Source organism: Capsicum annuum, unplaced genomic scaffold (assembly GCF_002878395.1).
Source record: "Capsicum annuum cultivar UCD-10X-F1 unplaced genomic scaffold, UCD10Xv1.1 ctg2489, whole genome shotgun sequence".
Classification (NCBI taxonomy): Eukaryota; Viridiplantae; Streptophyta; class Magnoliopsida; order Solanales; family Solanaceae; genus Capsicum; species Capsicum annuum.
The window spans coordinates 999,202-1,024,997 of NW_025831066.1; the positions used below are offsets into that span (position 1 = coordinate 999,202).

The window sequence follows — 25,796 nt, forward strand, 5'->3', positions numbered from 1 at the left end:
TTACAATTATGTATGCATGTATGTATTCTCACGTTCATATTAGTCAGCATTGTTCATGTATATAACCCTTTGCATTTAGCCTACCTCCCTCGTATACCCAGTACATTCAGACGTACTGACATATTTGCGCTATAGTGCTTTCTCTTATGTTACATCATAGGTTCAGAGGCACGAGCTCCAGATCAGCAGTAGCATTCCAGCGTTTAGAGTTTGCAGTTAGTCCTTCTTATTCGAGGATGATATGATTATTGCTACATTTGCTATTCAGTTGCTAGATGGAGTTAGTTGGAGACATGTTCCTTCAACTCCTTATTCAGTTCAATTAAAGGCTTTCAGACTAGATATCAGATTAGATAATCAGATCTCATTATTTTCAGTATTTATGACTTATTTTGGTATTGTTATACATTTTTCAAACATTTTGTTAGCAGATATTTATTCAGTTCGAACCTTATGGCCCTTCATGTTCATGTTTCCGCATTTTATGATATGTTATGCAGTATACAGGTACAAATATTAGTCATGGGTTAGCTTGTGGTCCTTCGGGGTCATGAGCACCGTGTAGCATTCCGGTTCAGAAAATCGGGGGGTTACAGTGGAGAAGAAGAAACAGTGCTAAACATGATGGAAAAACTTTGTCAACTTATAAAGTAATATTCAATTTCAATAGAAATATTGGTTTATTTCTCAAGGTGAGAAACCTAGACAAGTTTTTCCATTGTTGTGGCTAAAAATACATCAACAACTAGAGCAAAAGTGGTCAACAATTAAGCTAACAAAGGTTGAGTGGCAATTTCCAGAAAAAGGTTGGTTGAAGTACAATACAGATGGAGCTTCTAGAGGTAATCCAGGGGTAAGTTCTTATGCTTTATGTCTGAGAGATGAAAAAGAGATTTAAGGTTTGCACAAGGAGCAAAGATTGCAGATACCACTAACATGGAGGTAGAAGCATATGTTATGCTTCAAGCAACAATCTATTATGATCTGTCCAATCTTAATAAGGTAATTTTTCAAACGGATTCTCTTATTATGCTAAAGGTTTTAATTACAGAGTGGAAATGCCCATGGAATGTGTTAGATTATATTGAATAAATTACTGAGCTATTACATGATAAACAAGTAAAATTTCAACACATTTTAAGGGAAGAGAATCAGTTGGCAGATCATTTAGCAAACACAACAATAGATACTGAAGGATTCAACATAACAACATTTCAGCAACTACAAGTCAATGGAAAGAAAATCCTTAACAGTGCTAAGCTACAGTGTCCATACATAAGAGCGTCACTGAAAAAATGATGAAAAGGCTGAAGGCTATAGCTAACAGAGCTAAAAGAGCTTACAAGCATCTATGTACAACCAAATAGAGCAATCACAAACACCAAAAGCTGACTAGCCTATACAGAATCAGCCATCAAAAAAGGACTTTAGGTAAAGGAGGAAGGTCGAGTGAGTTTGACTTAACCAATACACCTGAGAAGCAAAAAACAGTTCAAAGAATAGCGGGTCCGAGCATCCCTTATCTCCTTCCCAGACAGATCTGTCAACAAGTTTGAAATAAAGGGAATAAGGGGATTTTACAGAGAAGAGAAGTGAACAGAAAGCAGAAGATATTACTTACTTAGATATGCAATCCATCTTAGGGACTTACAACCCTCATTTTAGCACCAAAAAAGAAGAACCATCCCATCCACAAGAGAACTCAGGTGAGAAAGAGCATAAGCAGAAGAATGTAGGTTAAAGACAGAAAGAGAGAGCTGAACAGATGGAGTCAAGTATACAATTGGGTAAAGTACTTACTTTTGAGAGCTATTGATAGCAGGATTTTACAACGTTTCAGGCACAGTGTTGATAATCCAGAGAACCAACATGACAAATTGAAGATTAAAGGCCGCCGACTCCATGGAACTTCACCTAAAAAAGAGCTGCAATGACGGAAGAGACAACAAATAACATTTGAAAACCCCAAAGACATTCATATATGTCTAAGTTTAGAGGGTTTGGGCCGGGCTTTTTGTTGGTCCGAATTATGTAGGCCCAATGCATTGGCAGATTTTAGATGGTTCAGTCCATTTTTGTAATAAACCTTTTAATTTTTTGTTGACTTATTAATAAAATTTCAAATTAATTTTAAAAAAATAGTAGGTAAGTTAAATCCTACATCGAGATAGAATAAGTAGCTACTAGAAAAAATAAAGAACAATAGGACAAACTAACTGACTATATAGATAAATACATATAATAAGGATCCATAAGTAATATATGATTTAAAAGAATAAATATACAAACATCTCCCAAGACCTGGTGTCACTAGTACACCAACCACTAAATACAATGAGTGTTATTATATATATATATGTGTGTGAAGAAAATAAATCAACTCTGAATATCAAGAGCTCAGCACAAATCCTAATCAACATCATCAACAAAATCTTCTTTAAAATTATTTATAAAAAAAATCAAAGGGCTACTTTATGATCTCATTTCTCCAAAACAAAGCTAGTTTTATGCAAGGTAAAAGCATATTAAAAAATATATTGATATAAGAAATGATCACTGACATAAAAAAAGAAGAAAATCTGATAATTTAGTTATTAAGCTAAGCATGAAGACTGTGTATGAACAACTTCATTATTATTCTTAATCAAAATCTTGAGAAAAATAAGATTTTAAAAAAGAATAATTGACATGGTATTTAGATTACTGAGCAATAATTGATACTCAAATTCTTTTAAACAGACAATCTAACAGTTTCTTTACCTCTTCTAGAGGGCCGACACAAAGAAATCCTTTATCTTCCATTTTGTTCATTTTAATTGCAAAAGTCATGACAAGGTTATTAAATTCTTTGATGCTCAACAAGGAATTTAAAAGAATTGGCATGCCAAGAAGGAATCCTAGAATCAGTTATCTTTACTTTGTAGATGACATAATTATTTGCTAAAGTCTAGACACTGTAGATGGTATTGGATTACGGGAGTATGACAAAATTTATGTATATGAGATCAATAAAGTCAAGAGTGTCATTTACTTACATGACAAAGTTCCTAAAAGAGCAGTGATTACAATAAATAAGTGCCTACTAGAATTGAAAGGAAGGAATTTTCCTTCACATACCTAGGTTGTTCCATATTTCATATGAGAAAGCAAAGTATACTACAAGCAAATTATTCATGAGAGCAGCCCAAAATTACAAACCTTGAAGGAAAATTTGTCCTATTGGGAAAATTTGTCCTATTGGGAAAGAATTATATTTATTAAGCATGTTTTGCTGAGTATTCACATTCGTGGCTTTTCAGTAATGAATTCTCCCAAAATGTTCTTAATTAAATTAATAAGATGATGGCTGAATTTTCTTGAAGCAGTTGTATATGAGGACGACGTAGACACTAGACTAGGTGGAATAATCTATGCCTATCAGAAGTAGTGAGGAAACTGAGTTTTTAGATTTTTGCATGATGTATCTATGAAATTATTCTGCAAGGATTGGAAAAACTTTAGATTTAAATCTATTGTATGGAGTGCCTACATGAGTAATAAGTACTACTAGAAGATTAATTAGAACTTGGTGACCTAGAAGACTGATTATAATGGTTTCAAGTATGAAAAAAAATCTACAAGCTAGAGGCCTTATTGAGCATCAAATATGGTGGCAATCTATTACGATTTTCGCATAGATGTGATATGACAATTGAACATGACTTAGTGCATTAACTCTCTAACCTCAAAAGTCTTTATTTTTAATGATAGTATTTAGAATATGGGGGAATTGGTTAGGGAAGGTAGATGCATGAACATCTATATTTATAATAAATTAAAATTGTGAAGAACCTTGTTTGAATTTTTTGTCCTTCATTAAAAATTTTTGTTTTAGACAAAATCGTCTTTTCATTATTTTTCTAATATTTAAGAGTTAAAAAGTAATTAAATATATTTGTGGTAAAAATTTTCCTTATTAGAATTTATCAGAATTTCAATATTTTTTCTAATTTAAGAGTTGAAAAATAATTAAATAGATTTATGATAAAATCTTTGATTATTAGAAGTCATCAAAATTAATGACAATAAATACTTTTTTCATTGGAATTCTAAATCAACGAAATTTAATTTTAAGAAGATTTGAAAAATCTAGAAATAAATATAAAATTATTAGAATAAGAAAAATTTAAGAAGTGTCAGATTTTTAAAAGTTGTAAATACGTAATAAGAATGTAACCAATGATTTTGTAAAGATTTGACTTTAAAAATAAAGAAAAAATTTAAATATAAAAAAAATCATAACACAAATATTGTTCAAATTAATGCGTCTCTCTTAGTCCGTGGCAACAAGAAAAACAAGTACTATATGGCAAACGCAAAAGTAATGATCCACCAACCACTTGAAACTTCGGGTGGTAAAACATATATGTGTATATGTTTATGTTTACATTAATATATTAAAGTGTGAAAGATTTTTGAAAAGTGATTTGAACTTTTACACTTTATTAAAAATCTCCGCAATAGGCAAAATCATTTAATTTTAAATAATCAAACATTACACGTGCTAGGCACGTGGAGTTAAACTAGTAATTTAAATAACATCTTGCCACAAGAATTATCAGACTACATCATCTAGAAAATTCAACCTCCAATAGACATAAAGATCATGTATAAGCCTTGGTTAATACTAGAGTCTATAGGAGAATTTACTATCAAGCTAGCTTAGGATTATATAAGACACAAGAAGCAATCAAATAAAATCCTAAAAGACATATGGGTGAAAGGTCTGGCATTGAAAATTGCTTTCTTTATGGAGATTATTTAAGTTCATAATCTTAGTGGATGATGGGATAAGGAGATGACGTTATGAATTACCTTCTAAATGTTGGTGTTGCATAGTCCAGACCAAGAAACTATATCCGACCTCTTTCTATACTCTCCACTACTAATAGGAATTGCTCTTATTTTTATTCTTAATATTGAAGAACAAAATCTAAGGAAGATCATTATGCTATGGTGAAATGCAGTAGTAAAACAAGGAATAAAGCTCCATTTCATAGAAATCCCAAGAATAATAGTCTAAGAAATTTGGAAAAGAAGAAACAATAGCAAGAATGAAGGAGTTCAGATCTCAGCTTGCAGAATCATTTACAATGTCACTAAAACATTGCACACGTAGCTCAGAGTTAAAAGACTTTCCATAAAGTGCAAAAACTTATTGCCTCCAAATGCACACACAAGTATATATAGTTGTACAAGTAATATAGTGGCTCTTACGAACTTGATATCAACCTATAAACACTTGTGACTTAGCAAAATATCCTATTCAAGTAATACTATGAAATTAAACAAGTGAAATTGTAACCAAAGAAACTATTGATTTTTATTATTTTAAAATTAATAATAAAAGCAATGCAGTAAGTAATGTGTTGTATATAGTAATTATGAGAATTGCAGGGTTAAGGCATGATTTTCAATCTTGCATTACAATACTTTCTCATCAATTAATTCGTCTATTTGATTGTTGATTTATGAGGTTAATAGTAAGATTATGGTCTTCTGAACCTCTAATATTTTACCTAAATTGATCTTGCAACTACATTCATTAGAGAATTTCAAATGCAAATTGTTTTTAGAAAAGTGAAAACAAGTTAATACTTGTTTTCACTTTTTTCCTACTTCAATTTCAATTTTTTTTATTGTTACAAATAACCTTCTTTTCTTATTTTCACAAAAACACCATATTAACTGCAGCCAACCACTAGAGTTAAATGCCTAACTATCACATGCAAAACACGTACTCTAAACTAGTTATCGATAAAATACGCAAAAAAAATATACTGTAGATTAAAATTAATAAGTAAAATACATGCTTAATAAATACACTCAAACCTCATGAATAATTGGTCTTCTGGTTCATGAAGAACTCACTGACATTATGAATAAAAGATGATTATTCTCAAAATTATTGTCTCCTCTCACATTTGTTTTGTATCTTGTAGGTAAATTAGTTAAATTAGGTTATTTTGATAATTTTTTAAAATTGAGGGTCTAAAATTATATTTATAAAAGTCTTTTCCAAAGTCTGCAAAAAAATTATAAAAAGACATGATCAAACACAACTCCAATTTCAACTCCAATATCAACTCAAACTTCAAAAAATTTTAATTTTTACGGCCAAACGCCTGCAATGTATTTTTGACCCTTTGACTCAAAAAACAAAGAAACTGGACATTAGAAGGTAACCGAAAAAAGGTTTCTTTATCTAGTGGAACTTATTAGGTATTTGGGCATTTTTCCAATCGGTCCAAAAAGAGAATAACTCTGTTCTGAAAGGGCACACAAATAACTGACCCAAATAACTCTTACTGATTAAAAACATCAGGTTTGTTCTTATCAATTGATTTACAAATTATCTTCCACTTGTAGGAAGTTAATCAATGGCAAAGAATGATGAATGAGCTAATAAATTCTCTCAGCTGTGGAAACTGAACGCAAGAAAATAACAATAACGGTTATATTGTCTTTGCTGCCTCGTTCTGCAGCTTCTGTTGCTAACCTCTTTGAACACATTCCAGGCTCTTTTACTGTGTCTCTGATTATGTTCACCACATCTCTCTCACTAACAACATCCCAAAGGCCATCACTCGCCATTACCTGACAAATTCAATAACACATAAATAAGCAAATCAACATACATCTCTCTCACTAACAACATCCCAAAGGCCATCACTCGCCATTACCTGACAAATTCAATAACACATAAATAAGCAAATCAACATTACCCTTTTTCCTTCTATCATCACTATAAACATTTTAACACAAACGAAACAGCACCAGAACTGTAACATAGTAACTTGCATGACTACATATATATTATTCAACTACTGGAGTGATTAATCGAGCGTTGTTTATCAACCTTGGTACAGAGAATCCAGCAACATTAGCAAGTCAAGATTAGAAGCAAACTGGCGACAAGAATGCCCATATAACAGAAATAAAGGAGACCAAGGAAATAGGAAAAATAAAGAAAAAGGGGATTCACGAGATAGTGTGCTCTCTCTATATAAGTGGTTACATATCTCTCACCACATACGTAGAGGGACCCTAATGTCCTATTTTCTCCTTTAGAATTATTCCAGCCAGACTGGCTGACAAATGATCCATCAAGTTATTTGGAGATACAGAAATAGAAAGCTAGCTAACACTTGACCAAAAAAATGTTTGAAGCTAAATGTGGAGGGGAGGACACTCATCCTCTTAATACAAGACCTCCACTACCTTGCTCAACTGGTGAGAGAGGGCATGAGTCAGGGTCTGACCAATTATGGTCTGAACGTATGGATGACTACGATGAGAAGCATCTTCAGTCAAGGTCTAGCGACCAGTTGGTCAACTTATCACATTATCTCTCGAGATGATAGAACGGGAAATTCCCTGGAGGCCTTGAGAGAAAGCAACAGGGAAACGGAAAACATCCCCTCCTTGAAAGCTCCTCATACAGAGGTCGTCACTCTAGAAAAACCTTTTTCCCACTTGTTCGAGGACCTTATCAGCGAGCTCCTGCTAATCCTTCTACCTCTGGAGCTCAACAAATTCGATCTAGAACTAAAGCTCCCAGGAACAAGAATCTTTTATTCCACAAAACTAAACTCACTATCCAAGAAGAGGAAGGAACCAATGATTGCCTCTCCTCCACTCCTAGACAGGGGCAAGGGACAAATGGAGAATCTCCAACCAATTCAGGTCAATTCCATGATGAACATCATAATATGGAATGTAAGAGGGGCAAATAATGCCGAGTTTAGAAGACATTGTCAAGCCATGATCAACATTCACAAGCCCACTCTCCCTGCTTGAGACCTGCATGGTTGACCACAAAGCTATTACTCAGACTCTTGGGTTTAACAGTCAAATCCAATTCCCAGCCACTGGAAACTCTGGGGGTATTGTCATCATGTGGGACAGTACCTCCCTTTCCATCTAGGATATTGTTGTCCACCCTCAGGGCATCTACCTTCTAATTGGTTTTTTAGCGTCGTTTATGCAAGTATTGATTTCTTTGCTAGACAGTCTCTCTGTGGAACTATCTCACAAACTTTGCTCATTCCCTTAATACCTCCAATAACACACACACACACCCCACCTCGGCGACTTCAATGAGAATCTTAGGGCCTCGAAGAAGTTTGGAGGAAATGGTATTAATAGGAATAGAGTCAATGCCATTTGGAACTGCATCAACCAGTGTAAACTGATTGACCTGGGCTTCAAAGGTAGTAAGTTCACCTGGACGAATAAGAGGTACAGAAATAGAAGGTCTCTGATTTTAGAAAGATTGGATAGATGTTTTGCTAATGAAGATTGGCTCCATCTTTTCTCGAATACTACTGTAACTCACCTCCCTAGGACCCACTCTGACCATTGCCCTCTTCTAGTTAGTCTCTACCCCCCTCCCCCCCAACCCCACTCCAAACCTGAAAAACCTTTTAGGATTGAGTCCATGTGGTGCTCCCATCTTAGTTAATTCAGGTTATCCACAACTCTTTTGGCAATGAAATCACCCTCATTGAAGCTGCCACTTTTTTTCAAGATCAGGCCAAGATTTGGAATAGGCAAACCCTTGGTAATATCTTAAAAAAAAAAAAAGAATAAGGAAAATCTTAGCAAAGGTTTCTGGCATCCTGAAGTCCTCCAGCTACCCTATCAGTCTTTTCCTTTATGCCCTGGAAAGGAAACTCATTAAGGATTTCAGTCTCATCCTTAGGCAAGAGTAGAAATTCTGGAGACTCAAATCCAGAATAACCTGGCTAGCTGAGGGGGACTCAAACACCAAATTCTTCCATACCTCTACCCTCAATACAAGGAGAAGAAACAGGATTAATGCTCTGAAGGATGATGGTGGTAACTGGATTACCTCCACTGAAGCCATCAATCATTATATTGTCTTTTATCATAACTCTCTCTTCATGACTGATCACAACTCTTCCTTCATGAAATATCAAGCTAATCCATCTTCTAGAGGATCTCTCTTCTGATGATCACTACCTCCTAGATAGTATTCCCTCAATGAGGAGATTAAGAGCACCATCTTCTCCTTCAAACCTGATAAGACCCCTGGTCCAGATAGACTTCACCTTTTGTGTACCAAAAATACTGGCAGATTCTTGAGGCCTCAGTCATCAAGTTTTGTAAAGAGACCTTCTCTAAAGGCATAATGGATCCAAAGGTGAACTCCACTTACCTTTGTCTCATTCTTAAATGCCTTAATCTTCTAGTTTCAAAAACTTCAGGCCTATAGAGATGTGTAACACCCAATACAAGCTTATCACCAAAATAATAGGTAAGAGACTTAGACCCCATCTAGCTAAGATTATTAGTACTAGTTAAGCCAGCTTTCTTCCTAACAGAAGGACCTCGGATAATGCTATCATTGTCCAGGAAGTGATCTCTCACTTCCAAAAAATGAGAGGTAATCAGGCTAGTATAGTCCTTAAAATTGACTTAGAAAAGACCTTTGACAGAATTGAATGGTCTTTCATTAGACAAGCTCTTCATTTCTTCAATGTCCCCCAAGTTGTCCTCCCTCATCATGTCTTGCATCTCCTTTTCTACCATTTCAATCCTTATCAATAGGGAGAAAACAAATTTCTTCCAGCCCACTAGAGGAATTAAGCAAGGAGATCCCATATCCCCTTACCTTTTTGTTATGTGCATGGAACTCCTTTTTAGGAAAATTGACTATGAGATAGATACCCTGAACTTGCAACCCATCTCTATCAGCAATAGAGAACCCAAATTATTTCATTTTTTCTTTGTTGATGACCTGACCTTATTTGCTAAAGCCACTAGAAGCAACTGTGTTGCTATCTCAAAGGTCCTCCAGGCTTTTAGCTCTCATTCAGGGCAAAGAATCAATCATTCAAAGTCTAAAGTCCTTTTCTCTAAGAATTGTCCCTCCAATACCAGGAACCAGCTTTCTAATATCCTTTCCATTAGAGCTTCTGATAGTTTTGGCAAATATCTTGAATTCCCTATCTTCCACAAGGAACCTGCTAATAAGGACTTCAACTTCATCCTGGATAATCACAATACTAAGCTGACTAGTTGGGAAGTAAACCTCTAGAGTATGGCTAGTAGGGTAACCTTGGCCAAATCCTCTCTTAACATCATCCCAACCCACGCTATGCAGTATACTTTCCCTCCCTAGTACTATCCTCTCCCAGATTGACAGAATTCAACAAAATTTTATCTGGGGGGCCACCTGGGCCACCTCTGAGAAAAGAAAATTGCACCTCTTAAGCTGGGATTCCATTTCCAAACCAAAATACGAGACGGGGTCTTAGGATGCAGAGAGCCAAAACTCGAAATGATACTTTCAGTGCTAGTTTGACCTGGAGATATTACCATACACCAAATAGCCTGTGGGTTTCCACCCTCAGGAGCAAGTATGAGAGACCAAACCTCCCCCCAAAAAGGGTCTCTCTAGAATCTGGAGAAACATCCTCCATGGTGGGGCTTTATGTAGATTAAGGGCTCACTGGGTTGTTCAAATGGTAGCAGAGTTAACTTCTGGGTGGATAGATGGATCCCCCACCTAGATCCCCCAAGGAACCTGATTCAGGGACCCTTCTCCCATCCCCAGGACAACATAACCCTTGCTGAGGTTTGGAATGACGGTGATTAGAACTTCTCCAACCTCTCACTCCAGCTGCCTCAAGATCTTATTCTCAGCATCAAGTGTTCCTCTAGTAGAAACCCCAGAATTCAAGCAGATCGTCTGATCTGGGGGCTCACTAAAAATGGGTGTTTTACTACCAAATCCACTTATAACCTAATTACCAGTACTGGTAAAGCTCAGGTGAATCCCACCAACCAACCTTTTAAGTGGATCTAGAAGATCAATTGCCCCCTAGGCTCAAAACCTTCCTTTGGCTTGTCCAATACAACAGACTTCCTACCTCTTCTTATCTTGCTAAGATAGGGATGGACGTCAGCCTTACGAGAAGGGCTTGTAACTGTCAACTAGAAGATATAGTCCATGTCTTTTTGAATGCCCCATTACCAAAGTTTTCAGGAATCATCTCTTTGAAGCTGGCACAAAGATTAGTGGTCTCAACATCACCAGCTTTTATCCCCAAAATTGGTATTCAAATTGGTCTACGTTAAAGCATAGGAGTTTTGATAAGATGCTCACTACTTGACATAATATCCTGCCATTCAGTTTTTAGGCTATTTGGAAGAATAGAAACCATAATACTTTCAACAACATAGTTGCTCATCCAATCTGGAAGCAGGCTTATGACGAGACCTTGGAGTATATAACTCTTGTTCCCCCCAATTGACAGTCTCACCACACGTTGGACGTCAATCTTAGATGGGTTAAACCCAAGCCCAATTCTTTATGCTCAATACTGACGGGGCTTGTAAGGGTAACCCTAGTAAGAAGGGTATTGGTGGTGGTGGTGGGGGCAGGGATCCGTAGCACTGATGGTAGTTGGGTTCTGGGATTTGCTAAAGCCTACCCGTGGGCAACCAACAACCAAATGAAACTCATTGCTCTCAACGAAGGGCTACGTCTTATGGAAGAAAATAACCTTAGGCCAATAGAAATATACATAGACTCAACTGAAGTTTTATCTTGGCTGGCCAATGGGAACTTATTTTATGATTTCATTATTGATGATTGCATATCAAAACTAAGAATACTAGGAAGGCCCATGGTGTCCCATTATTATAGGGAACAAAATGGAGTAGCAGATGCAATGGCAAAGATGGGGCACAGTCGGAAATGAAGCTAAATAGCAACCTTTATGAAGTTCCACCGATGTGTGTAAAACAAGCCTTGTGGGCAGACATGGCTGGAACTTTTTTAGTAAAAACAGTGAAGGTTGCTAACTAATGCGAGTCCCATTATTAAAGGGACTGACTAACTAATGTCAGGAATGCCCCTTACTCTTTTAATTTAATGCAATCTCCTTGACCAAAAAATAAAAAAAAATTCTGGCTTAATTTGGTGGCAAATTCCGCATACCAAAGATCCTTAAGGGTAAAATGTCCTAATGGTATGCAACTTCAATTTAAATGGACGACTACTACCCAAAGAAAAGCACAATGAACTCACAGGCTTAGGTAACTCTTAATTGGAACAAGAATTCGAAGGTTTGGCTTTTGGACTCACTTTTCTAAACTAACAACTATGCATACCTTCGAACGCCTTGAATTGACCTTGTGAGTGCCCATCAAAAATCTAATGAACTTTACAAATTCCAATATCAGCATCGACTTTTCGCTTCCCCACTCAACTCCCCCTTCCACCCAAAATATTCGTGCTACCAGTTATATTAATATCCAACCCCATATTAAAACCAGAGGAGAATGGGAAGAAAACAAAAACAGAAAGTCTGAATGTACCCATATATTTGAAAGTCAAAGTAATAAGAGTGGCCGCAAAGAGGAAGCAACATCGGTCAAGGAAACGTAAGGCCTCAAACCAACAAATGATATTAGTAATAAACCGGAGTCCACATCATTAGCTGTATGTTATTTTCCATTATTTAATGTAAGTTGAAAAACAGACCTTCATGTGGGAACTGATTGTGCAACAATGTAGTGTGTGCCTGGAAATAACTTCTTTTGGTACAACCAGAGATAGAAGCCAAGTCTAATCTGAGAGTCAACTAATTTGGTCTAGAAGTGGATAAAATGTTGTCACATAAAAACATAATAGATTCAACTACTAGAATTTGATAACAATAAGTGTGGGGCCCAATAATTAAATATATTGAATACAAAATAAAAGGAAAAAAAAAAGAAGAGAGAAAGACAAGCTGCGCAAGATATCTGGTTGGCCAAATGGAGAGATTGCCACGTGAGTCTTCCACATTGCAAATGCAATTTGCAATTGCAAGTTGCTAAAACCAAATTGCCGTTGCAAAGACATACTGAGCAACTCTAATTGGTTAAGGACGGCATCACTGGCTAAAAATAGAAGCCTTTTGTTTATGTTTAATACACACCAAATAGAGAGTGCAATAGAGAGTATTAGAGAGCAATCAATAATCTATTTTTACAGTCTGAGAAAGTAATGTTGGAATAATATTATAGTGAGTTGTGTGAAATAAGAGTGTTGTTTCTTTTGAAGCTGTAGTGGTCTTTTGACACTACCAAGTTGTAATCAGTGATATTATATTACTCTATTCGGGTATTTATATTAACCCTGTTATAATATTTTGGTGTCGTTGTTACTCTCTTGCTTTATCTATTTAGCATGGATATTATTCCTTGGGTGGGATTATTATTTTCCCAACAATAAGTTGTCATTGAAATATCAAGGAGTGACATTTTCTTATAGAGCAAACTATGCCCCATAAATATGGAAGATCTATTGGTTGTATTACTTACAATGTATTCATCCTCGGCGGAAAGAGTAGTCGAGGCTATCTCAGGTTCTGCAGTTACAGCTGGCTTCAGATCATCATCGCCGATAGACCTTGTGACCTAGAGAAAGTAAATGTAATCAGATTACTAAATGATAATGCATCTATAGTTTGAAAGATCCTAAATCACCAATTGTTTCTTCCTTTTTTTTTCCCTCGCAAGGCCTGCCTAAATCACCAACTGTTGAGACAATGTGCCGTATTTATAATTGGTCTCAGCCAATTACGCATTCATTGCTAGTTGCTGCTAGTCTAGAGGTGTCAAGCATCCCAACATATAATTTTTGAATGTGAAATATTCTCATATAACAACTTGATCATTGAGCATCATGATATCTAAACATTTTATAACTGCTAATGAAGGAATAGAATGCAGACAGCACTTTCCCTTACAAAATGATTGGGAAATGTGTGTATACATTCGGTACATGCACCAGTGCTCCTTTTTTAACCATCACAAAGCTTATTGGGAGTGTCTATTTCAAATGGAACTAGGATCAGAAGGAAAGTGAATCTCCTGATCAAAAATATAACAAAGGAACTACTCCAACCAACTGGCAAAATTTGCATAAATGCAGACATCCGGAATATATAAACACATATAGAAAGGACAAGAACATCCAAGCTAAAGGTGAAAAATAGGCAATAATTTGGTAAAACTGGAAGAGAAAAACAGTGTGCTCTGGGTAGTGGGTACTATGCAAATCATTAATCAGTGGCATAAAAATCTCTGGAAACTGGAAAGACTAACCTGGAGAGCAGCATCACCCACCCTCCATGTATCCACCTGCCATTTCACAAGGCCACCTGCACGGATAATACGTTCCCGCTCCTCAAGACAACTTGCAACATGATCCTACAACAGTAGCATATATTAGTGGAAACGCAAAGCCTTCTGATTGATCAGAAAGTTGGCTAAGAAAATGAATGATCTCACCCTACTTAGAGCATATGTGTTCCCAGATCGACACAAGATTGTTCTACAATCACCAGCATTAGCAACAATAAGTTTGTTTCTGACGATAAGAGCAGCTATTGCAGTACAACCAGGGTGCCAATCTTTCTGAACTGCTCCCTTGCGTTTGCGACAAAGATCAAGTTGTGTTCTGAATGCAACATCTGTCGCTACGAATGCTTCAAAAAGTGCATCAGAGGGACTGCAAAGTCATAAACATCCAAGTTGAGCGCCTTGAGTCATTCACGACCAAACACAATTGGAGAACGATCACAAGTTAAGCATGTAAAACCTGCATACTGAACCAAGATTCTGCAAAAATCCTGGTAAAGCTCCAGAGGAAAACTCAGCAGCTGCTGAACCTGTAGGTACACTAGTTAAGACTGCCATATTCCAGTGAAAGATGTTTCTAATAAGTTTCACTTACGAAAAATGAAAGGGCTTCATAGTGGCTGGTATCTCCTTTGTTTGCTTAACCATAAAGTACATCACATAGGTAAGCAAATTACTTTAGCATCCTCGCACCAAAGGGTGTGGCCTAGTGGTTCAATGAAGAGGTCTTAGGTTCAGTTCACAATAGAGACAAACATTAGGTGATTCCCTCCCATAAGTTCAAACACTAGGTGATTTCCTCCCATAAGTACTAGTCTTGGTGGACAAAGTTACCTGAAACCTGTTGCTAGTGGGAGGTGGCAAGTATCCCGTGGAATTAGTCGAGGTGCACGCAAGCTGGCCCGGACACCACGGTTATAAAAAAAAAAAATTACTTTAGCATCCTCAAAAATTCACTTTAACTTCAAGAGTTGCTATTAGAATACCAAATTATTCAATTTTAAAGATCTTAGAGAAATGGGAAGTTTATTTTCAAGTACAAAAAACAGAAAACATTTAGGAATCAAATGACAACCAATTTCCAGATTAAAGGGATGCTCGCTGCAATAATGACAAAATAGAGGTGAGGTTGGTATAGTCCAACAAAAGGAGTACACCATTCAATCATGTTGTCAAACCCTTTAGGACAATGTCACAAGATTCTGTCAAAAATACACCAACAATAGCAAGATATAACTGAATGCAAGCAAATCTTATTTCCTAGATTTATTCCCTCATCTTGCATCTCCATGCAGTAAGACCTTTTAAATTGTTTTCCTAAGTAACTGAAATTTAGCAACCGACCATCTAAGGTTGGTTTTGTCGCCACTGGCCACCTATCTTATCCCAAGTTAAGTAATTCCCGCTTTAACAAAAAAAACAGAATCTTATCAATCCATTTAGTAGAGAACATAAGGACAGAATAATAAACCTCCAGCATAGTTGTCTTGCAATGAGGAATAACTGGATAATGTTGATCTGACATAAGAAACAAGTCGTTCCAACCAACTGAACGTTCCTCCCCACTGCAATCAACAACCAAGTGGTCCCAACAAGACATATAGAAAGAGAGGGCACTTTGCTATTGATACAAAAGGATAGGGAAGAAAAAAAGAAGAGGGGGGCTGAAGCTGTAAGCATATCCCCCACCTTCTTCCCTAATGGCATGCCCTTGTCCAATGAAGAGAACAAATTAAAGTAGCTTGTGCTGTTCATGGTAAGGATGACTGTTTAGTAAATGGAGAAGTAAATAGATTTTTTAAATAGGATTCTGCAGTGATTAAAAAAAAAAATCTATTTACTTCGTCAGAGGTAGCGGTATGGACTGCGTACATTCGACTCCCCCCCAGACCCCACTTGGTGGGAAACACTGGGTTTGTTGTTGTTGTTGTTGATTCCGCAGTGATAAGGCATTAATTTATTTATACAAACCATAAACTGGTAAAGTTGCAACTAATTAATCTTGTGTCTGACTATTCATCTACACTTCCACATTTTGTGGCAACAAGTAACTTGCAGCTCGTTACCTTATTCTACAAACCAAAAAAGGAAATTGTTTTACTCGCTTATCATGATGAATATTTTATATACCTTCCTTTTTTAATTTTTCCCAAGTAATTTCTACTTTCATTTTTAAAAAAAAAAAGCTTTAAAAGTAACATGCGGGGATTACGATAATAGTAAATTGTTATCGTGATAATAAGAATTATAGAAACAACTACTCTATCAAGGCATAATACATAGATAAACACCCTGACTTGGCTTTAACTGGCAACTTTTTGAAACTGCTTTTAACTGACAACTTAACACTCCAATATTGAGAATGCACATCAAGACACCTAAACTCCTCTCCACTATGTCTCGTTAACACCAGACGTTGATGAGGAACATAAATATTGGAGGTTCTGGATGATCGTTTTGTAAATTGGATGATCAACTGGCACACTGGAGACACGTTGAGGTGTCTAGATGTGCATCCTCAAAGTTGGAGCATTCAGTTGCTAGTTGATGCCAAGTTAAGGTGGTTATCTATGTATTATGCCACTTTATTATTATTACCATCTTAGCTTACATTGCGCTTGAGTTTTGTTATTGTTATTATTGTTAGAATATAAGTAGAAATAGGAATAGTATATAAAAATCCTACTTGGAAAAGGATTGTACTATAGTGTCTATAAATAGGGTTTTGATGTAATAATGTAAACACACAATCCAATAATAATATTTTCTCCATTATTTCACACATGGTATCCGAGCGTTGATGAGAAACTTCAGGAAAAACAACTCAGTCACCGTGCGTCAATTTTCGGTGACGGATTTGTGTCATTATCTGTTTTGTGGGTTGTGTGCAAAATACACCACCACCAAGAGGATCGGAAAGCACAGGCGATAAAAGCCCGACCCAAACCACCAGAAAATAACCATCCACATGCTCGCCGAAAATCCCACGATATCTATCACGTGCCGGCGCATGAGATCTTCTCCAGTAGAATTTTTGTGTGGTTCCTTTTTTGTTGGGGTTCGTCGGTCTATTCTGACTCCAACCAGTTACCTGTTTTTCAGATTCCGACCGCCGGAACCCTAATTCCGGCGACTTCAGTTTTTTTCTCTGAAAATTTTCAAATCCAGATTTTGTTTCTTGGTGTGTTCAAGTTAAAATTTCCAAGATGTCTTTTGGGTATGATGTTTTTGGCCCCAAAACTACTGGGATCGAAAGTTCAAGTCCTATGATCACTTCCGAACCATTAATGAAAAGTTCAAATTATTTATCCGAGGCTACCTCGGTTGAGTTGTGGTGCAAAGGTCAAGGTGTCCAAGATCACTTAAAGATTAAGGCTAGTATGGTAGATGAAAAGGCAAAATCTAGCGCAGAAGATGCGAAAGCCAAAGAACAATGGGAGAAAGTTGACGCTCAATTATGTAGTCTCTTATGGCGATCTATTGATTCCACGTGGATGCCCTTGTTTCGCCCATTCTAGATCAGGTATTGTAATTTCTCAAAGCTAGTATGTCTTAGACATTCTTGAGGAGACGGGAATGATGGGATGTAGACCCATTGACACTACTATGGATCCAAATGCTAAACTTTTGTCGGGACAGGGGGAGTTACTCAGTGATCCTGAAAGGTTTAGGCAGTTGGTTGGAAAGTTGAATTATCTCACCATGATGAGACCTGACATATCCTTTCGTGTGAGTGTTGTAAGTCAGTTTATGACTTCCCCTTGTGATAGTCATTGGGATGTTGTTGTTCGTATTCTGCGATATATAAAGTTAGCTCTAGTTAAAGGACTACTTTTTGAGGATCGAGGTCACAAGCATATCATTGGATACACAGATGCTATGCTGGTTGGGCAGGATCACCCTCTGGTAGACGTTCTACCTCCGGATATTGTATTTTAGTAGTAGGTAATTTGGTGTTTTGAAAGAGTAAGAAACAGAGTGTGGTTGCTCGATCTAGTACGGAAGCAGAATATCAAGCAATGGCAGTTGAAACTTGTGAGATAGTTTGGATCAAACAGTTGCTGAGAGAACTAAAATTTAGAGAAACCGGTAAGATGGAACTTGGGTGTGATAATGAAGCAGCCCTTCATATCGCATCAAATCCAGTGTTGCATGAGAACTAAACACATAGAGATTGATTGCTACTTTGTCAGAGAAAAGATACTCTCAGGAGATATTGTTACAAAATTTGTGAAGTCAAGTGATCAACTTGCAAATATCTTCACCAAGTCCCTCACTAGTCCTCGTATTAATTACATTTGTAACAAGCTAGGTACATATGATTTGTATGCACCAGCTTAAGAGGGAGTGTTAGAATATGAGTAGAAATAGGAATAGTATATAAAAATTCTACTTGGAAAAGGATTGTACTATAGTGTCTATAAATAGGATCTTGATGTAATATGTATAGGGTCTTGATGTAATGATGTAAACACACAATCCAATAATAATATTTTCTCCATTATTTCTCACAATTACAATATACAAGTGTATGATACTAGACACAATCATCCCTGTTCTTCAAAAAACAAGTAGTGAACACATGAGGCGACATATGATACCAACGTGTTCCTTCCAAAATACTAGACACCCACATTTCCAGCTCTTCAATCTGACAAAGCTAATGAGAACTTTTAGTTTGGGTGTGTGCAACAAATTATTTATCCCCTTCTAAATGATAGTTAGTTGACCTAAGGGTGAAATGATAGGAATTAGGAAATTTGTTCAATCCCATTCCCTTTAACATCCTATACCTTTTTTTTCCCACAAGTAGAATACTCGGTGGTTATTCAATTCAACAGTAAGAATCACAACAGAGAAAAGGACTTGGTATCCTACCTCGATGACCATCAAAAATTGCAAAGATGTGAATATCCTTTTCATCACACAACTGAGGCATAAGGAAGTGTCTATCTTCCATTGTTTCTCTTCTCCCACATGATGCAAAGGAACCCCAAGACAGAACTGGACTATATATATGATCATCTGAAGCATCCAGCCATGTGTTAGCAGCAAGGGAAGTAGGAACCCTTTTCAAAAAGTCTTTACCTTGACTAAACCAGCTAATATTCTCCTGATAGCTTTGGAGATTTGCAGCACCAACACCATTTGAAGAAATAAAAGCTTCCCCTGAGGCCTTCTCCATACAGTTCCTTCCAACTTCATGTTCCATAATGGAATCAAGTTCCACAACAATATCATCAAACGAAGGCCTATTTTGCGGATCTTTATCCCAACATCTTTCTATCAGAGAGACTAAACTTGCTGGAGCTCCGGATTGAAGATCAGCTAGAATGGGTCGTAAGCCTTCAGATACGATGGCTGCAGTAAGTTGCTGCTCCGTGTAGTTCATTTCAAGCACGGTATGGGCCTGCCATACATAGACATAGAACCAGAAAGCATCTAAGATATATGACAGACTAAATCAACAGCTCATAACTCTCTTTCCAAATGTATAAAAGAATCATGTATTCAGAAAAACAGTTTCTTGAATTAAAAGCCAACTCCATCTTGTATGTGAAGGAGCAAAACTGAGTGTTCTCTGCCATTCCAAAAGGAGAACTGCATTCTATGAATCTTTATGACCACAAAATTGCTTATCTAGTATAGTGATCAGATATAAACTAAATTAGAAAATGCACAATTAGAATGAACATGCCATTGATCAATGTAAAAGACCAACTCCATCTTGTATGTGAAGGAGCAAAACTGAGTGTTCTCTGCCATTCCAAAAGGAGAACTGCATTCTATGAATCTTTATGACCACAAAATTGCTTCTATCTAGTATAGTGATCAGATATAAACTAAATTAGAAAATGCACAATTAGAATGAACATGCCTTTGATCAATGTAAAAGACAACAATTAATTTATTGTAGCAATAAATATTCATTTAAAATCTTCATACAGGAGAAAAGGAAATGGAAGTTGAAACATATCATCCATTCTAAACAAAATATCTTTTCATATCGAATCATCTCATTGGTTCATGGATAGTCTTGGTATAGTAGATTCTATCACATACAGTCATACTTACATATTTCTCCTTTCGACCTTTTTTACTGTTATAGTAGCTAATGGATAAAATATTATAGTTAGAGGAATAGGTGAGACTCACCCTCTTCCCTCATTACTATTAACTTGAGTCCTACAGCCCAGAGTGTTCATACAATCTAGTATACATTAGTACATAAATCAAGAACCTATTGGTCTAACTTAGTCGGTTCGTCTATTTCTGTGTAGAACATGAGTATGGGACAGTATTTAGGTATTTTATATCGAACAGCCACCAGCATTTTGTTGCTCAAAGGAAGTCCAGAAGTTGCTCGGACTCTCCAAAAATGTTGCCGCACCCGTGTCGGATCCTTCAAAAATACACTATTTTTGGAGGATCCGACACGCACCCGTAGACATTTTTGAAGAGTCCGAGCAACTTAGACTCCAGATTAATGCACTGACGCATCACCCCTTTATGTCTTTAAAAAATCTCAAAGATCATGGTTTCACCATTTAAGCACTGTTGTCCAGCAATTTAACATATTTTCAAGTGAAGCAGATCGTTCAGTATTTCATCTACATTCTTTTTCGTGAGAAATATAAGAGAAAATATTATTGAATTGTTATATCCACATAATTAGACTGAGACCCTATTTGTAGACACTACATTTCAATCCTTTTCCAAGTAGGACACTACATTACAATTCCTTATCAAGCAGGATTCAATATGCTATTCTTGTTCCAATTCTAATAATCCCCCTCAAGCTGGTGCATATACGCCATATGTACCAAGCTTGTTACAGATGTAATTAATACGAGGACCAATGAGGGACTTGTTAAAGATATCTACAAGAAACTTGATAAGGACTATTTGGGACGTTTGGGCGACCTCAGTTGAAAAGGAACAACCTAAAAAAGTGTAATGACCCAGGACTAGGCCTTGGACGTAACAGGCACTCGAACCATCACTGGTCCGAGAGAACCACTTAGCTTACATCAAAAGCATTCATTAAATAAGTGCAAAAGAAAACATTTAGAAAATCATGAACGTAATTGTGGAAACAACATTCATTTGTAGATATTGAAGTCTCAAAACAACAATGTGAGAGAATTCCAAAACAACTGAGTAAAATTCAAAACATTTGAAAAGACATCATCTTTAGGTCTACGAAGCCTCTACTACGAGTCAATAACTATGCCGAGACAAGGTCACGACCATTCCATAAATCTGAAGTAAGTCTAACATCAGAATGAACTACGCCTTCCGAAAAATGGAGGGCTCGCCAATAGTTGATACATCAAGTCCTAGCTGCACGGAAATCAGAAACGTATGTTTCAATACCTATATCATGAAACGATGTAGCGTCCAAGATGGTCAATACGTGGAATGTATTGGTATGCAAAACTGGGAAGGGAAGCATAATATAGAATACATGTACGAAACTGAAACCATGAGAAGAAGCCCAGCGATCCATAGTGATAGGCGGAAGTGGTCCAAGAATAGACTTGTTGGCAAAGGGAAACTGAGTTTCATCAAAATGAACATGTCGCGCAATATATAATTTGCCAGGGCATGTGTGAAGACATCGATAACCATGGTGTGATTGACTGTACCCAAAAAACACACAAGGTTGACTCCTTCAATTCATTTTGTGGCGATTGTCGAGGCATAAGTACAAAAAAACAAAGACAAACACTTTAAGAAAATGATAATCTGGTGGAATGCTAAACACAACTTTAAAGGAAGATTTTCCATTATTAAAGGTGTGGGAATTAGATTAATCAGATAAATGACAGTATCAAAGGCAAAATGCCAATACTTTGAATGAGGGTAGCTATGTGCCATGAGACTTAATCCAGTTTCAACAATATGTCTATGCTTGCGCTCAACTTGTCCTCGTTGTTCATCAGTGTGAAAACATGAAAGACAGTGAATTATCCTAACTTTGCACAAAGAGTCGATAAAGGACGGAACTCACGGCCCCAATCAGTTTGGATTGCCTTAAGTTTTGTGTTAAATTGCCTTTCAACAAGAACTTGAAACGGAGAGAAAATAGATAGCACAACAGACTTTTTAAAAAGTGGAAACATCAAGTTTAACCAGAGAAATCATCAACAAATACGAGAAGAAAACAATAACCTTGAGACGATAGAAAAGGGGAAGGTGCCCAAACATCCGCAAAAATAAGTTGCAAAAATGAAGTACTTTTATTTATATGAGGGGGAAAGGAGAGTTTATGAGACTTGCCAAGTTGACAAGCCATACATAAATTATGAAATCTAAAACTAGAACTAGAAAGCTTATGTCTGGATAAAACTTGACTCAAGAACTTGTCAATGCACATGACCCAATCGAAGATGCCAACAGGAGGATAACGTTTTTGCATATGTAAGAGCTTTAGGATGACGTGAAGACTTTGGCTTGAAGGACATGATGTAAAGTCCATCAATACTCTGATCGAAAAGAAGCTGAATCCTGGAATCCCGATCTTAACAAGAAAATACAACAACAACAACAACAACAACAAACCCAGTGTATTCCCACCTAGTGGGGTCTGGGGGGGTAAGATGTACGCAGTCCATACCTCTACCTCTGCTGAAGTAGAAAGGCTATTTCCGATAGACCCCCGGCTCAAGACACGAGATACCACACAAACACATAGTAAAGCACAGAAGCAGCTTACATAACATAAATACGGCACCCATAAGTAATATAAAACAAAGGAAAGCAGAGGAAAGCACACAGATTCGTAATAAAACATGGAACACGGAAGACGGAATCATAACAGGAATAAAACCCCCACCAAGTAATTCCCTACACTAGCGACCCAAACTGGCCCTAATCCTCTGCCAAAATTCGCGCCCTCCAGACCTTCCTATCTAGGGTTATGTCCTCGGTGAGCTGTAACTGTTCCATGTTCCGCCTAATCACGTCGCCCCAGTACTTCTTCGGCCTACCCCTACCCCGCCTAAAACCATCCAACGCTAGCCTCTCACACCTATGGACCGGGGCATCCATGCCCCTCCTCTTCACGTGTCCGAACCATCTCAATCGTGCTTCCCGCATCTTGCACTCCACTAAAGTCACACCAACCTTCTCCCGGATAGTCTCATTCCAAACTCTATCCCATCTAGTCAGTCCACACATCCAGCGCAACATCCGCATTTCTGCCACCTTCATTTTCTGGATGTGGGAGTTCTTAACTGGCCAACACTCCGCTCCATACAACAAGGCCGGACGGACTACCACTCTGTAGAATTTGCCTTTAAGCTTGGGCGGCACCTTCTTATCACACAACACCCCCGATGCGAGTTTCCACTTCATCCATCCCGCCCCAATACGGTGCGAGACATCCTCGTCAATCTCACCGTTACTCTGAATCACGGACCCAAGATACTTGAACTTATCCCTCTTACATACCTCCTGTGCTTCCAGCTTCACTACTACCTCATTCTCCCGCCTCACGTCATTAAACTTGCATTCCACATACTCTGTCTTGCTTCTGCTCACCCTGAACCCTTTAGACTCAAGAGTTTGCCTCCACACCTCTAATTTGTCATTCACACCCCCTCGAGTCTCATCTATCAGAACTACATCGTCTGCAAAAAGCATACACCACGGCATGCGCCACGTCAACACATCCATCACCAACGCAAACAAAAAGAGACTAAGAGTAGATCCCTGGTGCAATCCTGTCAGGACAGTGAAATGCTCTGAGTCTCCTCCCGCCGTCCTCACCTGGGTTTTCGCTCCATCATACATATCCATAATTACTCTGGTATATGCCAGCGGTACTCCACTCACCTCCAAGCATCTCCAAAGCACCTCCCTGGGGACTTTGTCGTATGCCTTCTCCAGATCGATAAACACCATATGCAGATCCTTCTTCCGCTCCCTATACTGCTCCACCAACCTCCGCACCAGGTGGATTGCCTCCGTCGTCGAGCGGCCGGGCATAAATCCGAACTGGTTTTCCGAAATAGACACTATCCGTCTCAGCCTCACCTCGACCACTCCCTCTCAGATCTTCATAGAGTGACTCAATAACTTAATCCCCCTATAGTTATTGCAACTCTGAATGTCCCCCTTATTCTTATAGAGAGGGACCATGGTACTCCACCTCCACGCCTCGGGCATCTTTGCCGTCCTGAAGATTTTATTAAACAATCCAGTCAACCACCTTACACCAGCCTCTCCAACGAACTTCCAAAACTCCACCGGTATCTCATCCGGCCCCGTCGCCCTACCCCTTCGCATCCTGCGGACAGCCTGTCTAACCTCTTCTACCTTAAAACGTCTACAATAGTTAAAATCCCGACACTCCTCTGAGTGAAATTCAAAGAAACAATTATTTTCATTAGAAAATCTTTGGACAAAGAGGAGAGACTTAGTTATATTGGAAACATGAAGAATCTGATTTAAGGAAAAATTACGATTAGAATGATTTGTGAAAGAGGCACTACCAGTACTTTGTATCGGGAAACCTTGTCTGTTACCAACATGTAGCTGATCCGAGCCCTCGTACTCCTCAACATTAGAAAAGCTTGATAGGTCGGGTGCAACATCATGACTCATGAGTAGCAACTGTGTCAGGGAACCAGTTTTGCGTCAATAGAATTGGTGCCTGATGAGTGAGATGAGCCAAAGGATTGATAATGTGGTGTAACGCTGGAAACAAGTCATGGCTTGATGATTTATACCATTGCAAATTTGACATCTGACTCATCCATCACTGTTTGCATTCAAGATTGACACATCTGAGAGTAGTTATTACCATACCAGAACGTTGATATTGATTACGGCTACCACAATATGATCTGCCGCAACCTCTTTGAAAGTTATTGTTGTTATGGCTAATGTTTTGTCTATCACCATTGAAGGAACGCTAAGAAACATGGGCTGTTGAATTTGAGATGTATCAGTAGAAGTGAGGGATAGGGAGGACATAGACGAGACGTGAATAAACTCATGATTCATCAGTAGGCTAGAAAGCTCAGAGTATGAGACTGGTTCAGGTCGCACAGATAACGTAGTAACAATATCCTTGAAATCAGATCACTGTCCTTTGAACACAAAAATATTGAAACTGGAAGCATTCAAGGATCTTCCTGTGGCTGCTAACTCGCCAGACACAGCTTTGCCTTTGTAGAAAGTGTGAGATAGTGAGGTCATCTTGTTTGAGGTTTTGCAACTGCATATGGAGGTTACGAACTCGAGTCTTAGAAGGCGAAGACAGAGCAGCTACTAAAGCATCCCAAATATCTTTGAAGGTATTCAAGCCAATGACGATAGGCATGGTTTCTTCCGAAAGAGAAGATATAAGGAGACTCATAATTACTTGATCTTGTTGGATCCAAGTCATATTCTGGATTTGGTGTTACTTTGTCCAAACCTTCAATGGTAATGGTAAGAGAAGTAGGTGGGCATGGATTTGATCCATCAATGAAGCCGTGAAGGTTTTGACCTCGCAGGGAGGGCAACAATTGCGTTTTCAGAAACAAGTCATTGTTGGAAGTAAGTTTGATGGAGATAAAGTGGTGGACATGATTGAGAGGATT

General features: G+C 37.7%; 1 protein-coding gene across 4 annotated transcripts in view; it reads right to left on the reverse strand.

Moving 5' to 3' along the window:
* Positions 1–6,329: 6,329 nt before the first annotated feature.
* Positions 6,330–25,796, reverse strand: part of LOC107878842 (protein kinase and PP2C-like domain-containing protein) — a 31,359-nt gene continuing 11,892 nt past the window's right edge. For 2 of the 4 annotated variants that reach the window (XM_047402590.1, XM_047402589.1), the window contains 6 exons: positions 19,081–19,612; positions 14,663–14,732; positions 14,353–14,572; positions 14,167–14,271; positions 13,381–13,476; positions 6,330–6,636 (listed from right to left, as the gene is read on the reverse strand). In XM_047402590.1, coding sequence (XP_047258546.1) covers positions 6,442–6,636; positions 13,381–13,476; positions 14,167–14,271; positions 14,353–14,572; positions 14,663–14,732; positions 19,081–19,612 — 1,218 coding nt within the window. In that variant the 3' untranslated portion in view covers positions 6,330–6,441. Of the gene's footprint in view, positions 6,723–13,380; positions 13,477–14,166; positions 14,272–14,352; positions 14,573–14,662; positions 14,733–19,080; positions 19,613–25,796 lie in introns of those variants that run through there. The other 2 variants (XM_016725996.2, XR_001676955.2) reach the window with 2 other exon arrangements.